General features: G+C 47.3%; 1 protein-coding gene across 2 annotated transcripts in view; it reads right to left on the reverse strand.

The window, feature by feature from the left end:
• LOC129816629 (potassium voltage-gated channel subfamily H member 3-like) overlaps positions 1-16,095 on the reverse strand; it is a 209,465-nt gene that overhangs the window by 78,296 nt on the left and 115,074 nt on the right. Inside the window, exons 1-2 of one of the 2 annotated variants that reach the window (XM_055871345.1) lie at positions 15,211-15,235; positions 5,106-5,245 (exon numbers count right to left, since the gene is read on the reverse strand). In XM_055871345.1, coding sequence (XP_055727320.1) covers positions 5,106-5,225 — 120 coding nt within the window. In that variant the 5' untranslated portion in view covers positions 5,226-5,245; positions 15,211-15,235. Of the gene's footprint in view, positions 1-5,105; positions 5,246-15,210; positions 15,236-16,095 lie in introns of those variants that run through there. The other variant, XM_055871344.1, reaches the window with a different exon arrangement.

Below are 16,095 nucleotides of genomic sequence, written 5' to 3' on the forward strand. Positions count from 1 at the left end.
AGAGAGAGACACGTCAACAACATGTTCTGGAGGGGTGAGGAGAGAGAGACACGTCAACAACATGTTCTGGAGGGGTGAGGAGAGAGAGACACGTCAACAACATGTTCTGGAGGGGTGAGGAGAGAGAGACACGTCAACAACATGTTCTGGAGGGGTGAGGAGAGAGAGACACGTCAACAACATGTTCTGGAGGGGTGAGGAGAGAGAGACACGTCAACAACATGTTCTGGAGGGGTGAGGAGAGAGAGACACGTCAACAACATGTTCTGGAGGGGTGAGGAGAGAGAGACACGTCAACAACATGTTCTGGAGGGGTGAGGAGAGAGAGACACGTCAACAACATGTTCTGGAGGGGTGAGGAGAGAGAGACGCGTCAATAACATGTTCTGGAGGGGTGAGGAGAGAGAGACACGTCAACAACATGTTCTGGAGGGGTGAGGAGAGAGAGACACGTCAACAACATGTTCTGGAGGGGTGAGGAGAGAGAGACACGTCAATAACATGTTCTGGAGGGGTGAGGAGAGAGAGACACGTCAACAACATGTTCTGGAGGGGTGAGGAGAGAGAGACACGTCAACAACATGTTCTGAAGGGGTGAGGAGAGAGAGACACGTCAACAACATGTTCTGGAGGGGTGAGGAGAGAGAGACACGTCAACAACATGTTCTGGAGGGGTGAGGAGAGAGAGACACGTCAACAACATGTTCTGAAGGGGTGAGGAGAGAGAGACACGTCAACAACATGTTCTGGAGGGGTGAGGAGAGAGAGACACGTCAACAACATGTTCTGGAGGGGTGAGGAGAGAGAGACACGTCAACAACATGTTCTGGAGGGGTGAGGAGAGAGAGACACGTCAACAACATGTTCTGGAGGGGTGAGGAGAGAGAGACACGTCAACAACATGTTCTGGAGGGGTGAGGAGAGAGAGACACGTCAACAACATGTTCTGGAGGGGTGAGGAGAGAGAGACACGTCAACAACATGTTCTGGAGGGGTGAGGAGAGAGACACGTCAACAACATGTTCTGGAGGGGTGAGGAGAGAGAGACACGTCAACAACATGTTCTGGAGGGGTGAGGAGAGAGAGACACGTCAACAACATGTTCTGGAGGGGTGAGGAGAGAGAGACACGTCAACAACATGTTCTGGAGGGGTGAGGAGAGAGAGACACGTCAACAACATGTTCTGGAGGGGTGAGGAGAGAGAGACACGTCAACAACATGTTCTGGAGGGGTGAGGAGAGAGAGACACGTCAACAACATGTTCTGGAGGGGTGAGGAGAGAGAGACACGTCAACAACATGTTCTGGAGGGGTGAGGAGAGAGAGACACGTCAACAACATGTTCTGGAGGGGTGAGGAGAGAGACACGTCAACAACATGTTCTGGAGGGGTGAGGAGAGAGAGACACGTCAACAACATGTTCTGGAGGGGTGAGGAGAGAGAGACACGTCAACAACATGTTCTGGAGGGGTGAGGACAGAGAGACACGTCAACAACATGTTCTGGAGGGGTGAGGAGAGAGAGACACGTCAACAACATGTTCTGGAGGGGTGAGGAGAGAGAGACACGTCAACAACATGTTCTGGAGGGGTGAGGAGAGAGAGACACGTCAACAACATGTTCTGGAGGGGTGAGGAGAGAGAGACACGTCAACAACATGTTCTGGAGGGGTGAGGAGAGAGAGACACGTCAACAACATGTTCTGGAGGGGTGAGGAGAGAGAGACACGTCAACAACATGTTCTGGAGGGGTGAGGAGAGAGAGACACGTCAACAACATGTTCTGGAGGGGTGAGGAGAGAGAGACACGTCAACAACATGTTCTGGAGGGGTGAGGAGAGAGAGACACGTCAACAACATGTTCTGGAGGGGTGAGGAGAGAGAGACACGTCAACAACATGTTCTGGAGGGGTGAGGAGAGAGAGACACGTCAACAACATGTTCTGGAGGGGTGAGGAGAGAGAGACACGTCAACAACATGTTCTGGAGGGGTGAGGAGAGAGAGACACGTCAACAACATGTTCTGGAGGGGTGAGGAGAGAGAGACACGTCAACAACATGTTCTGGAGGGGTGAGGAGAGAGAGACACGTCAACAACATGTTCTGGAGGGGTGAGGAGAGAGAGACACGTCAACAACATGTTCTGAAGGGGTGAGGAGAGAGAGACACGTCAACAACATGTTCTGGAGGGGTGAGGAGAGAGAGACACGTCAACAACATGTTCTGGAGGGGTGAGGAGAGAGAGACACGTCAACAACATGTTCTGAAGGGGTGAGGAGAGAGAGACACGTCAACAACATGTTCTGGAGGGGTGAGGAGAGAGAGACACGTCAACAACATGTTCTGGAGGGGTGAGGAGAGAGAGACACGTCAACAACATGTTCTGGAGGGGTGAGGAGAGAGAGACACGTCAACAACATGTTCTGGAGGGGTGAGGAGAGAGACACGTCAACAACATGTTCTGGAGGGGTGAGGAGAGAGAGACACGTCAACAACATGTTCTGGAGGGGTGAGGAGAGAGAGACACGTCAACAACATGTTCTGGAGGGGTGAGGAGAGAGAGACACGTCAACAACATGTTCTGGAGGGGTGAGGAGAGAGAGACACGTCAACAACATGTTCTGGAGGGGTGAGGACAGAGAGACACGTCAACAACATGTTCTGGAGGGGTGAGGAGAGAGAGACACGTCAACAACATGTTCTGGAGGGGTGAGGAGAGAGAGACACGTCAACAACATGTTCTGAAGGGGTGAGGAGAGAGAGACACGTCAACAACATGTTCTGGAGGGGTGAGGAGAGAGAGACACGTCAACAACATGTTCTGGAGGGGTGAGGAGAGAGAGACACGTCAACAACATGTTCTGGAGGGGTGAGGAGAGAGAGACAAGTCAACAACATGTTCTGGAGGGGTGAGGAGAGAGAGACACGTCAACAACATGTTCTGGAGGGGTGAGGAGAGAGAGACACGTCAACAACATGTTCTGGAGGGGTGAGGAGAGAGAGACAAGTCAACAACATGTTCTGGAGGGGTGAGGAGAGAGAGACACGTCAACAACATGTTCTGGAGGGGTGAGGAGAGAGAGACACGTCAACAACATGTTCTGGAGGGGTGAGGAGAGAGAGACACGTCAACAACATGTTCTGGAGGGGTGAGGAGAGAGAGACACGTCAACAACATGTTCTGGAGGGGTGAGGAGAGAGAGACACGTCAACAACATGTTCTGGAGGGGTGAGGAGAGAGACACGTCAACAACATGTTCTGGAGGGGTGAGGAGAGAGAGACACGTCAACAACATGTTCTGGAGGGGTGAGGAGAGAGACACGTCAACAACATGTTCTGGAGGGGTGAGGAGAGAGAGACACGTCAACAACATGTTCTGGAGGGGTGAGGAGAGAGAGACACGTCAACAACATGTTCTGGAGGGGTGAGGAGAGAGAGACACGTCAACAACATGTTCTGGAGGGGTGAGGAGAGAGAGACACGTCAACAACATGTTCTGGAGGGGTGAGGAGAGAGAGACACGTCAACAACATGTTCTGGAGGGGTGAGGAGAGAGAGACACGTCAACAACATGTTCTGGAGGGGTGAGGAGAGAGAGACACGTCAACAACATGTTCTGGAGGGGTGAGGAGAGAGAGACACGTCAACAACATGTTCTGGAGGGGTGAGGAGAGAGAGACACGTCAACAACATGTTCTGGAGGGGTGAGGAGAGAGACACGTCAACAACATGTTCTGGAGGGGTGAGGAGAGAGAGACACGTCAACAACATGTTCTGGAGGGGTGAGGAGAGAGAGACACGTCAACAACATGTTCTGGAGGGGTGAGGAGAGAGAGACACGTCAACAACATGTTCTGGAGGGGTGAGGAGAGAGAGACACGTCAACAACAGGATTTAGGATACTAGCAACAAGTAAAATTCAACATACTTTGTGTCTGGGGGTTTTCCTGACCTGAACAGGAAACCAGAGGTTCTGGTTGGTTCTACAGTAGTTATATCTCATAGAATAGTAAGGATGAGTTTTCTCTTTTGTAAACTACTGCATGTCACCCGTTCTGCCAGTCACATTCTGTTAAAGGTCCCTAAAGCACACACATCCCTGGGTCGCTCATCTTTTCATTTCGCTGTAGCAAGCGACTGGAACGAGCTGCAACAAACACTCAAACTGGACAGTTTTATCTCAATCTCTTCATTCAAAGACTCAATCATGAACACTCTTACTGACAGTTGTGGCTGCTTTGTGTGATGTATTGTTGTCTCTACCTTCTTGCCCTTTGTGCTGTTGTCTGTGCCCAATAATGTTTTTACCGTGTTTTGTACTGCTACCATGTTGTTTTGCTACAATGTTGTTGTCGTGTTGTGCTGCTACCATGTTGTGCTGCTACCATGTTGTGCTGCTACCATGTTGTGCTGCTACCATGTTGTGTTGCTACCATGTTGTGCTGCTACCATGTTGTGCTGCTACCATGTTGTGTTGCTACCATGTTGTTGTCATGTTGTGTTGCTACCATGCTGTGTTGTCATATGTTGCTGCCTTGCTATGTTGTTGTCTTAGGTCTCTCTGTATGTAGTGTTGTGTTGTCTCTCTTGTCGTGATGTGTGTTTTGTCCTATATTTATATGTTATTTATTTATTTATATATATTTTTTAATCCCAGCCGCCGTCTCCGCAGGAGGCCTTTTGCCTTGTGGTCGGCCGTCATTGTAAATAAGAATTTGTTCTTAACTGACTTGCATAGTTAAATAAAGGTTTAAATTAAATTAAATGTCTCCATGAACGGAATAACAAACACAAGGCTATTTTCACCAAAGTCAAGGAGAACCTGCTCAGTCGGATCCAACAACCTTCATCCCATCTGGTGTGAAGTCACCTCACTCTGTCCTCCATTACTGGCCCAAACCCATTTCTATGGATACACATGAAAGTGACTGGGACAGGAGGGACAGGATTTTGTAGATTGAGTAAGCTTCCTCAAAGCGAACGTACTCAATGTCCTTATAGCAATTCTTGAGATGTGGTTGGACACTAAGCTGTCAAGGCAAGCTGTGCGTGTTGTGTGTGTGTGTGTGTGTGTTCATGTGTCTGTGTGTAATAGGGCAACTTGCGTTGTTGAGTTTGATCTTGCTCTTGTCCTGTTTCTGCAGGTGTCCAGACAGGTGGTAGAGCACCGCCCGGCTGCGTCTGCGGTTGGTGTTGAAGCCTGGGGGACGGGTGACCTTGTGCATCTCCAGACCCGTCTCCTCATCTGGGAACACAGAGAAGGTTGAGGAATTAACTAATTCATTGATACATTTTAATTGACATTTTCTTTGAGAAATGGACAATCCACATAGAGTTGCCTCAGCCATGTGAGTACAACAACGCACACATAAACAATTATTTAAAAGGATTTAAAATCACAACAAAGTCATCAGACCTATTTCCATTGTGGTCCTTGTGGTGGTGAAGGGTTCATTAACTACAGATCTAGGTTCAGATTGCCTTATGCCCCATCCTAACCTCATAGCCATTAGGAGATGGAGGAATGTCTGATCATGCATATCAGTGGTTAGGGGCAATGTCAGTTCTCAGGGTGTGGAAAAAGAACATGGAAGGCATGATTCAGCAGTGTATCATTTATCTTCCATCTCAACCAATTAGATATATTTCAAATTATTCAAATTCAAAGGATTGAACCTATTCTGCTACTCATTTTCCCTCTGTCCATAACTCCATATGTTTTGCTCAAAGGTATCCACCCTTATACAGTAACTCAATTAACTTTATATTCCCACAAATGTAATTAATTGAAAGCTTTTAATTGGATGCATCTCAAATGGCCCGGACCAGACAAAGACACATTCATGTTACTGAAATCCATACCTAGGAAAGGAAACCCTTCCTCTCTTCCTGCCTCTCTCCCCCTCCTTCCCTCCCTTTCACCCCTCACATTCCTCCCTCCCTTGAGCCAGGTACATCTTGGCACCATTGTTAATAAGAGTTTGCGGCCAGAGGTGAGTCTAACAGGAAGTAACTGAATGACTCATCAGTAAACCACGGGACAGAGAGAGAGGGATGGTGAATAGAGGGAGAGAAAGAGAAAAATACTTCTTGTTATTTACTTATTATTTGAATATGTTAATATTTTTAATTAATCATTCATTTCCAAAGTATGTTTTGGCAATATGTACAACACATATTGATGTGAGAGAGAAAATGAGAGAAAGAAGAGAGAGATCCAGAGAGAGAGAGAGAGAGAGAGAGAGAGAGAGGGGGAGAGAAAGAGAGAGAGATCCAAATCAAATCAGATCAAATGTTGTTGGGCACATACACATAGAGAGAGAGATCCAGAGAGAGAGATCCAGAGAGAGAGAGAAAGAGATCCAGAGAGAGAGAGAGAGAGAGACAGAACCTTAGCTCTCTGTGATATATTCATTGATATTAGAAGGGGTGCCCATATTTTTTCTTCTAAATCCAATATGGAGTGCTGAATCAGATTTAGAAAAGGTGGTATTACCGTTGAATTTTGTTGTCATATAAAACACGAATCCTGTTAATTTGTGGATAGTGGGCCAGTCTTCAACAATATGCCATTATATTTTAGAATTAACCACGGCCTGTTCACCCCGCTATTATCCAGAAGGCGAGGTCAGTACAGGTGCATCAAAGCTGGGACCGAGAGACTGAAAAACAGCTTCTATCTCAAGGCCATTAGACTGTTAAAAAGTCATCACTAGTCTTCCTCCAGCCAGTACCCTGCCCTGAATTTTAGTCACTGTTACGATGCGCTTACCACCCGGGTACTCAACCCTTCACCTTAGACATGGAACACTGGTCACTTTAATCATGTCTACATACTGTTTCACCCACTTCATATGTATGTACTGTATTCTAGTCAAGGCCTATCTTAACTATTGCTGTACATTTACCATTCTATCCTACATATTCTATATATATATATACTACATATTCTATCCATATATTGTCCATAATGTCTATAAATCCCATCACATACACTACCTGACAAAAAGTACATCTCATTCCAAAATCATGGGCATTAATATGGAGTTGGTCCCCCCTTTGCTGCTACAACATCCTCCACTCTTCTGGGAAGGCTTTCCTCTAGATGTTGGAACATTGCTGCAGGTACTTGCTTCCTTTCAGCCACAAGAGCATAAGTGATGTCAGGCACTGATGTTTGGCATTTAGGCCTGGCTCGCAGTCTGCGTTCCAATTCATCCCAAAGATGTTTGATGGGGTTGAGGTCATGGCTCTGTGCAGTCCAGTCAAGTACTTCCACACCGATCTTGACAAACCATTTCTGTATGGATCTTGCTTTGTGCACGGGGGCATTGTCATGCTGAAACAGGAAAGGGCCTTCCACAAACTGTTGCCACAAAGTTGGAACCACAGAATCGTCTAGAATGTCATTGTATGCTGTAAAATTAAGATTTCCCTTCACTGGAACTAAGGGGCCTAGGAGGAGCCAGGATAATGTTTTGGATATGAGTTAACAGAATATGAACATTTAAATGGCAACGGAGGGGATGGTTGCAGTTTTACAGGCTTCTAAACAATTGTGGAAATTGGCATAAATCCCTTCTGAAACATGTGAACTTTCATGTGCCTTAACAACAAATGTGTATACCATCTGTAAATACGAATACAATTGTTAAATGACGAGCCTAGCTGGTTTAGCCACGGAAAAAGTCCTGCTAGCCATGATTGGCTGAGATAATAGATGGGCTGGACATGCCTAGAGATGATTTTGGATTGGTCTGCCATGTAGCTTGCTTCTGTCTATAACAGGAGCTGCTCGGGATGTGTTGGTAATCTTTTCTCATGCAGCTTTTTTGAAAGATTTCACAAAGAACTGCAAAAGTGTTGCTAATGCTCTCCACTTTCTGGAGGAAGATCGTGCCATGCTGACTCTCTCTGACTCTGAAAATTAATCAGACCATGAGGAAATCCCTGATTTAGGTTCATTTAAAAAAAAAATGACCAGACATTGTAGAGTCTTCTGAAACGGCGATCAACAGTGTTGCTTTCACGGAAGAAGTTTACCTAGTTTTGAAATCAGTGGAATTCTCTGTGGAAGCAGAGTATGATAGCTAAGGAGATGGAGAAAATTCTGCCGTTTGATTGCAAATATGCAGAGGGAGTCGAAAAGAGAACGCAGAAGGCTGTTGTATGAAATACCTGTCTCCGGATTACATCTTCAAACAAAGGGCAACCATGGCATCGGTGACTGAGAGGATAAGGGTTCATACATGTATACGAGTAAGAGTAATGTATACGGGTAAGAATTTTGTCAGAAAGTCGTTTTCATTGCAAGTTAAAGTGCACGGCTCGCTAGCTAACTTTATGTGTATGATCTGTGTCGTAATATTATTTGTATCTCAGAAATCCATTTACATTACTAGTTATAGCCTAATGTTAGCTAGCTAGCTTTCATTGAACCGAGTTGGTTAGCTTTAGCTACCTGCAGATTCATGCATGGTAGTAATGTTATGAGTTGGGATTATGGTCCATTGTTTAGCTAGCTAGCTACAATGTCTAAACAAAAGACTCCACTATGAAGGTAACTATTTCACTGTACCGTTTACACCTTTTGTATCCTGTGCATGTGACATATAAACTTTGAGGTTAATTGATACAGTGTGTGTTTTCCAGAGACGGTAATGTGAAGAACAACATGACCTCACCAAAGTCAAATTAGGATATAACGTTAAGCCAACAAGACTATGTCCAAGTTGTAAAAGTCTCAAGTCATAGACTGTTCTCTCTGCTACGGCACGGCAAGCACCAAGTCTATGTCCAAAAGGCTCCCAAACAGCTTCCACCCCCAAGCCATAAGACTGCTAAACAGTTAATAAAATGGCTACCCGGACTATTTTCATTGTCCCCCTTTTTTACGCTGCTGCTAGCAGGAAATTGGCGTTAAAAACTGCAAAAACAAATCTCATCCTCATGGCAAAATGTGAGCTATAAAAAAGCACATTTTTCTATCTTTCCCATGGCAAAATGTGTAGAATTCCAGGAAACTTGCTCTAAATGCCCTCTCTCGCTCTCTCTTGCTCTCTTTCTCTCTCTCTCTCTCAGTGCATGCTGGGAGTGTTTTGTAATTGAGAGGCCAGTGTGGAGGGCTCTGTCCTTACTCATTTTCTTGATTCTTTCCTTGGTCTTTTCTTTCAATTAACGTGCTCTATGGTGGAGGGCTAACGTACTGTTAGTTTTTTTTTCAAAGTAAGGGAGGAAGAAGACAGAGTTTTAGTCTCCTGGGGTTTTGAACGGTGTGGTGTGCATGATGGCTTTGCAGCCTAGTGCGGTGGAGTCGCTGTAGTTACGGCATGGATTCAGGTGTGTTCCTGAGATTGGAGTTAAGGTGGAGGAGGTTCTACTCATGGTCGGCGAACAGGTAGGAGCTGAATTTATACATTCCGCTTCCAGAATTAACAAAGCTGCGGTGGTGTTCATGAAAATAGTACATTTGGTTGGTAGGCTGATTGCTTGTGGAATATTTGTAAGGGATGTGTTGGTGCCTAGGGTGGTAGTTGCGAATTTGCCTCCGTTTATTACGGATGATCAAATATGGAAAGAGCTGAGTTGGTTTGGTACGTTTGCTAGCGGTTTTCACGAACTGTTGGCAGGTTTTCAGGCAGATGCCGTTAAGCATGTTGTTTCGGCCCGGAGGCAAGTGTTCATGTTTCTGAATAACAATGAGCAACAGTTAAATGTGCATTTTAAAGTGAGGCATGGGGATGGGCTGTACACAGGGTTTGCCAGCACATGCTATGGATGGTGGTGTAGGTGAGGCTGGGCCTAGTCATGCTAGAAATGGTGGTGTAGATGAGGCTGGGTCTAGTCCGGCTATAGATAGTGGTGTAGCTGAGGCTGGTCATGTCATGGATGGTGGCTGGGTCTAGTCAGGTTATGCTAGTGGATGAGGAGAGTATAGTGGTGAAGGGCAAGCGACTGGGGTGGTGGAGGAGGGTGTCAAGCGCAAGAGGAAAAAGGGGGAGAAGAAAGGAGGTGGGAGGGGAGATGCTGGTGTGGTCAAAGGCACTAAGGAACCTTTGCGTGGTGCTGAGGGGGAGGCCCCGACTAGAGAGAAAGGGCAGGTGGTCAGGATAGGAGATGGAGATGAGGAGGAGGAAGGTGAGTCTGAGGAAGAGGAGATTTCCTTTCAGACTCCTCGTCAATGGGTCCAGAGCTGACAGCCAGTCAGGCAAAGGGGTCAAAGTACAAAGTAATGGAACTGTTAAGGTTCCTGAATGAGACTAAAGGGAAAAGGGTTAATCTTTAAGATTTCTTTGCGATCTGGGAAAGTTTGTAAGATCAGCACAACACGCTATGAGAAATGAGTGGCATGGTGTCCTCTCACCCAAGGAACGTTTTAGGTTGTCACAACCGTGCGTAAGGGTCTACCTTCAGATGCTGTTTAGATGAACAGTTACATTTTTTGAGCTTTGGTATTGGTCTCTTTATTTGTTGGCTTTTGTCCCACTTCTTATGGAGACTCTTCGGGTATGCTCGTTTAATTTAAATGGCACCAGAGACGCAGGAAAGAGGAATCTGTTGGGTGAATGCTGCAGGAGACGCATAGTGATGTGGTGAATGAAGTCAATTGGGGGCTCTGGTGGAAAGGGGCAAGTGTGCTGAGCCATGGAACAAATGTTAGTGCAGAGGTGGCAGTCCTTTTTGCACCGTGTATGGCTGTAAAAGTATGCTCCTCAAAGGAGGTGTTGGGGGTAGACTGCTTGTAGTAAAAGCATAAATTAACAACAGCTTTTTTCCCACTTATAAATGTGTATGCGCCTAACTCAGGGAGAGAGAGGTGGCAGGGCGTCTGTTTGGGTGTCTTATACAGGAACTCTCACAGGTAGCACCTGAGGAGACGCTGGTGGTCGGCAGGACTGGAAGTGTACGATGGATTTTAAGAAAGATAGAAATGGGAAGGAGCCTCATTCAGGCTCATTGGTAGGTGTTAAGGAACATTATTAAGTAGTTTGACCTAGTTGATGTTTGGAGAACTAGACATCCCGACACAAGACAGTACACATGGGTGAAGGTCTTTGGGGCTAGGGTGAGTACAGCCAGACTAGATCGTTTTTACATGTCCAGGAATCAGAGCAATAGGCTGTTGGGCGCTACCACTCTCCCGGTGGGTGTTTCGGATCACCACATAACCATGGCTCGGCTGTCTATTTCACCAGGGTCTTGGCAGGCATCCTATTGGAAGTCTAATGTAAAACTCTTACAAGACCTCAGGAGGCTGAAGAAATGTGGCTTGTCACCCAAAACCCTGACAAACTCTTACAGATGCACAATCGAGAGCATCACAACCTGGTACGGCAACTGCACCGCTCTCAACCGCAAGACTCTCCAGAGGGTGGTACGGTCCGCATCACCGGGGGAAATCTACCTGCCCTCCATGACACCTACATGACACCTATGACACCAACACCCGATGACACCTATGACACCAACACCCGATGTCACAGGAAGGCCAAAAAGATCATCAAGGATATCAACCACCCGAGCCACTGCCTGTTCACACTGCTATCATCCAGAAGGCGTGATCAGTACAGATGCATCAAAGCTGGGACCGAGAGACTGAAAAACAGCTTCTATCTCAAGGACATCAGACTACTAAACAGCAATCACTAACTCAGAGAGGCTGCTGCCAACATTAAGACCCAATCACTGGACACTTTAATGAATGGATCACTATTCACTTAATACAATGTACTCTGAATAATGCCACTTTAATAATGTTTATATATCTTACATTACTCATATCACATGTATATACTGTATTTTATACCATATATTGCACCTTGCCTATGTCGCTCGGCCATCGCTCATCCATATTATTATCCATACATGTACATATCCTCATTCACCCCTTTAGATTTGTGTGTATTAGGTAGATGTTGGGGAATTGTTAGATTAGTTGTTAGATATTACTGCACTGTCGGAACTAGAGGCACAAGCATTTTGCTACACTCGCATTAACATCTGCTAATCATATGTATGTGATAAATACAATTTGATCCTCAGGTTCCTAGATTTGGGGGGAAAGGTGATGCAGCGAAGAGAGTACTGTATGAATCAATGGTGGGATGTCCAAATTTGGCTTTTCCTTCAATAGTAAACAGCTCTCATCCTCAGGGGCTAGGAGAGTATTGGGGGAACTCAAGCATAGTATCAGTGAAGTGGAGGTAGAGATGGTGGGGCAAGACAATGTAGGCCTCCAGGCTAATTTAGCTGAATTACGTAGGGACCTGGACAGTTTTCTACTGAGTTGTACAGGGCAGAACTGTGTGATCCTATGTGTGCTCAGGTTTTGTTTGCAGAACTCCCTAAGCTTTCTCTGGCACAGAGGGATGAAATGGACATTCCCCTGTTGTCCCATGAACTGGCAGAGGCCGTAACCCAGATGTCCCCCGGCCATACACCGTGGGTTGATAGACTCCCAGTGGAGTTTTCAAAATAATTCTGGGGAATAATTTAACTGGATTTCTTTTGCATGTTGCGTGAGTGCGTCGGGGTAGGAGAGTTGCCAATGAGCTGCCGTCGGACGGCTCTGACTCTCCTGTCCAAAAAAGGGGCTTGTGTGAACTTAAGAACTGGAGGCCAGTGGCATTGCTCTGTGCGGACTACAAGATATTTGCCAAGGTCCTCGCTAACAGACTGAAGTTCCATCTGGACTCTATAGTGCACAAGACCAGACATATTGTGTACTGGGATGCTCAATCACGGACAACTTGTTCTTAGTCAGGGACATGTTGGACTTGTCGAGAGTTTCTAATGTGAACTTTGGACTGGTCTCTTTAGACCAAGAGAAGGCTTTTGTGAACTATGAGTGAACTATGAGCATCTGTTTAATGTGATGTCTGTATTTTGGCTTGGGGAAATGTTTTTGGCTTGTGTGAAGATGTTGTATGCTGGGGCGGCATGTATGATCAGGGTGGAAGGGGGGCTCAGTAGGCCAGTCTGAATGAGGTGGGGCTTTAGACAAGGATGCCCTCTATCGGGGCAGTTTTATACAATAGCCATTGAGACTTTTTTGGGCCTCCTACGCAGGAGACTGCAGGGAGTGTCCTGGACAGGCATGCTTGTGTTGACAGGCATAGCAGTGTCGGCGTATGCAGATGACGTTTCTGTGATGGTCAGGGATGGGCAGGATATGCAGGCACTAGATACTAGTCTGAAGGTGTACGAGGGAGCTTCGTCAGCTCAGGTAAACTGTTATGTGGGGCATGGAGGGATAGGGCCCCCCCTCTGCTTCCGGGGGGTTTGCAGTGGGGTTGTGAAGGGCTTAACATTTTGGGGATGTACCTGGGCTCGGAGAGGTGGGTCAGGAAGAACTGGGAGGGGCTGTCACAGAGGTGTCAAGACTGGCCAAGTGGAGGTGGCTCCTGTCCCAAGTGTCATATAGAAGGAGGGTGCTGATAATCAACAACCTGGTGGCATCCTCCCTGTGGCATAGTGTTGTATATGTCTGTCCACGAAGGAGGACAGGGTCTGGTGGAACTGGAGAACAGGGTGGCTGCATTCCGACTAAAGGCGGCGCAAAGACTGCTGTACCATACTGATGTCGGCTGGAGGGAACCAGTATGTGTACTGCTGAGGAGTGCTGGTGGATTAGGGTTGGACCGGCAGCTGTTCCTCATGAAGCTGGAGAGGCTGAGTATAGAGGTCTCTCTGATTTTTACTCTGTGGGGCTGAGGGCCTGGCAGCTGCTAAGGACCACACGAGAAGGGGTGTGGAGCCTGGGCTGTGTGTGTGGGAGGAGCCTATCTTCCACAATCCAGCAATCTTTTTGAGATCGGTTCAATCGGCCACCCTGCAGAAGCGACTGATGGCAGCGGTTTACTAAAGCTGGGTGACCTGCGGCTGCTGGGGGAGGAGGGGTGGAATTTGAATGGTTTTAATGAAATGAGGATGTATCATTAAAGAAAGACAAAAAGTCAAAAAAGTATCTCTCTCTCTCTCACTTTTCTCTCTCCATCCATCTCTCCCTTCCTCCCTAATCTATAACAGTGTAACACCTGTAGGCTGATGAGGCTCGTTAAAGGTTACAGTCATTACGTCCTTGTGATAAATGACAGAACAGAAAACATGAACACCCCTCCCTCCCTCCCTCCCTCCCTCCATTCCTATTCATCTACTCTATCTTTCTCCCATTATTTCACTCTGTAGTTGTTTGGATTTAGTAGAACATGTAGTAACCCTGTGTGGTGTCTGGAACAAAACTGAATCAGCGTCAAGGGAAGCTGAATGCAGCTGAATAAAGACTCCTCTGTCGCCAGATGTGCATTAGAACAATCACAGAGAGTGGCAGAGAGGGAGAATGTCAGAGTTTGGGTGAAGATCAGGTAATTTCAAGTTTTATAAGTCGTATGTACGGGATAAACATGATATACACCATCCAACAATGCAACAACAATACGAAATAATAAAAGATAAGAACAGGAACATAAAGTAAATGGCTCAGTAGAATAGAATAAACATTTTAGCATCAGTATAATACAGGAAGGCACAATTTATAGTCCAATATTTACACGTGTTTTGGGGAAGAGGGGGATTGGAGGGCAAGTATCTAAATTGTGCAGTATTTAGCAATCATCAACGTAGCCTTTCTCTGAAATATAAATATGATAGAGAACAGCTGTAAAACCTCATTTGACGGTATAAAATAATAAAATACTCATATCTTTCTATCTTCTCTCCCTGTCTCGTACTCTATTTCTGTTTCGGTCTCTGTCTCTCTCTACTCCCTCCCAAGTTCCCCTAAGTTAAGAACTAATCAAATCAGGTTAACTCATGATAAATCAGACTCTAAGCCAAGTTAAGTTAGATTCTAACCCAGGGTAACTCACCAGTCTCGGGGCCTTGCTCTGGGTCCTGGTCTAACCCAGGGTAACTCACCAGTCTGGGGGCTTTACTCTGGGTCCTGGTCTAACCCAGGGTAACTCACCAGTCTCGGGGCCTTGCTCTGGGTCCTGGTCTAACCCAGGGTAACTCACCAGTCTCGGGGCCTTGCTCTGGGTCCTGGTTTAACCCAGGGTAACTCACCAGTCTCGGGGCCTTGCTCTGGGTCCTGGTTTAACCCAGGGTAACTCACCAGTCTCGGGGCCTTGCTCTGGGTCCTGGTCTAACCCAGGGTAACTCACCAGTCTCGGGGCCTTACTCTGGGTCCTGGTCTAACCCAGGGTAACTCACCAGTCTCTGGGCCTTGCTCTGGGTCCTGGTCTAACCCAGGGTAACTCACCAGTCTCTGGGCCTTACTCTGGGTCCTGGTTTAACCCAGGGTAACTCACCAGTCTCGGGGCCTTGCTCTGGGTCCTGGTCTAACCCAGGGTAACTCACCAGTCTCTGGGCCTTGCTCTGGGTCCTGGTCTAACCCAGGGTAACTCACCAGTCTCGGGGCCTTGCTCTGGGTCCTGGTCTAAACCAGGGTAACTCACCAGTCTCGGGGCCTTGCTCTGGGTCCTGGTCTAACCCAGGGTAACTCACCAGTCTCTGGGCCTTGCTCTGGGTCCTGGTCTAACCCAGGGTAACTCACCAGTCTCGGGGCCTTGCTCTGGGTCCTGGTCTAACCCAGGGTAACTCACCAGTCTCTGGGCCTTGCTCTGGGTCCTGGTCTAACCCAGGGTAACTCACCAGTCTCTGGGCCTTGCTCTGGGTCCTGGTCTAACCCAGGGTAACTCACCAGTCTGGGGGCCTTACTCTGGGTCCTGGTCTAACCCAGGGTAACTCACCAGTCTCGGGGCCTTGCTCTGGGTCCTGGTTTAACCCAGGGTAACTCACCAGTCTCGGGGCCTTGCTCTGGGTCCTGGTTTAACCCAGGGTAACTCACCAGTCTCGGGGCCTTGCTCTGGGTCCTGGTCTATCCCAGGGTAACTCACCAGTCTCTGGGCCTTGCTCTGGGTCCTGGTCTATCCCAGGGTAACTCACCAGTCTCTGGGCCTTGCTCTGGGTCCTGGTCTATCCCAGGGTAACTCACCAGTCTCTGGGCCTTGCTCTGGGTCCTGGTCTATCCCAGGGTAACTCACCAGTCTCTGGGCCTTGCTCTGGGTCCTGGTCTATCCCAGGGTAACTCACCAG

This window comes from Salvelinus fontinalis, chromosome 19 (genome assembly GCF_029448725.1).
Source record: "Salvelinus fontinalis isolate EN_2023a chromosome 19, ASM2944872v1, whole genome shotgun sequence".
Lineage (NCBI taxonomy): Eukaryota > Metazoa > Chordata > Actinopteri > Salmoniformes > Salmonidae > Salvelinus > Salvelinus fontinalis.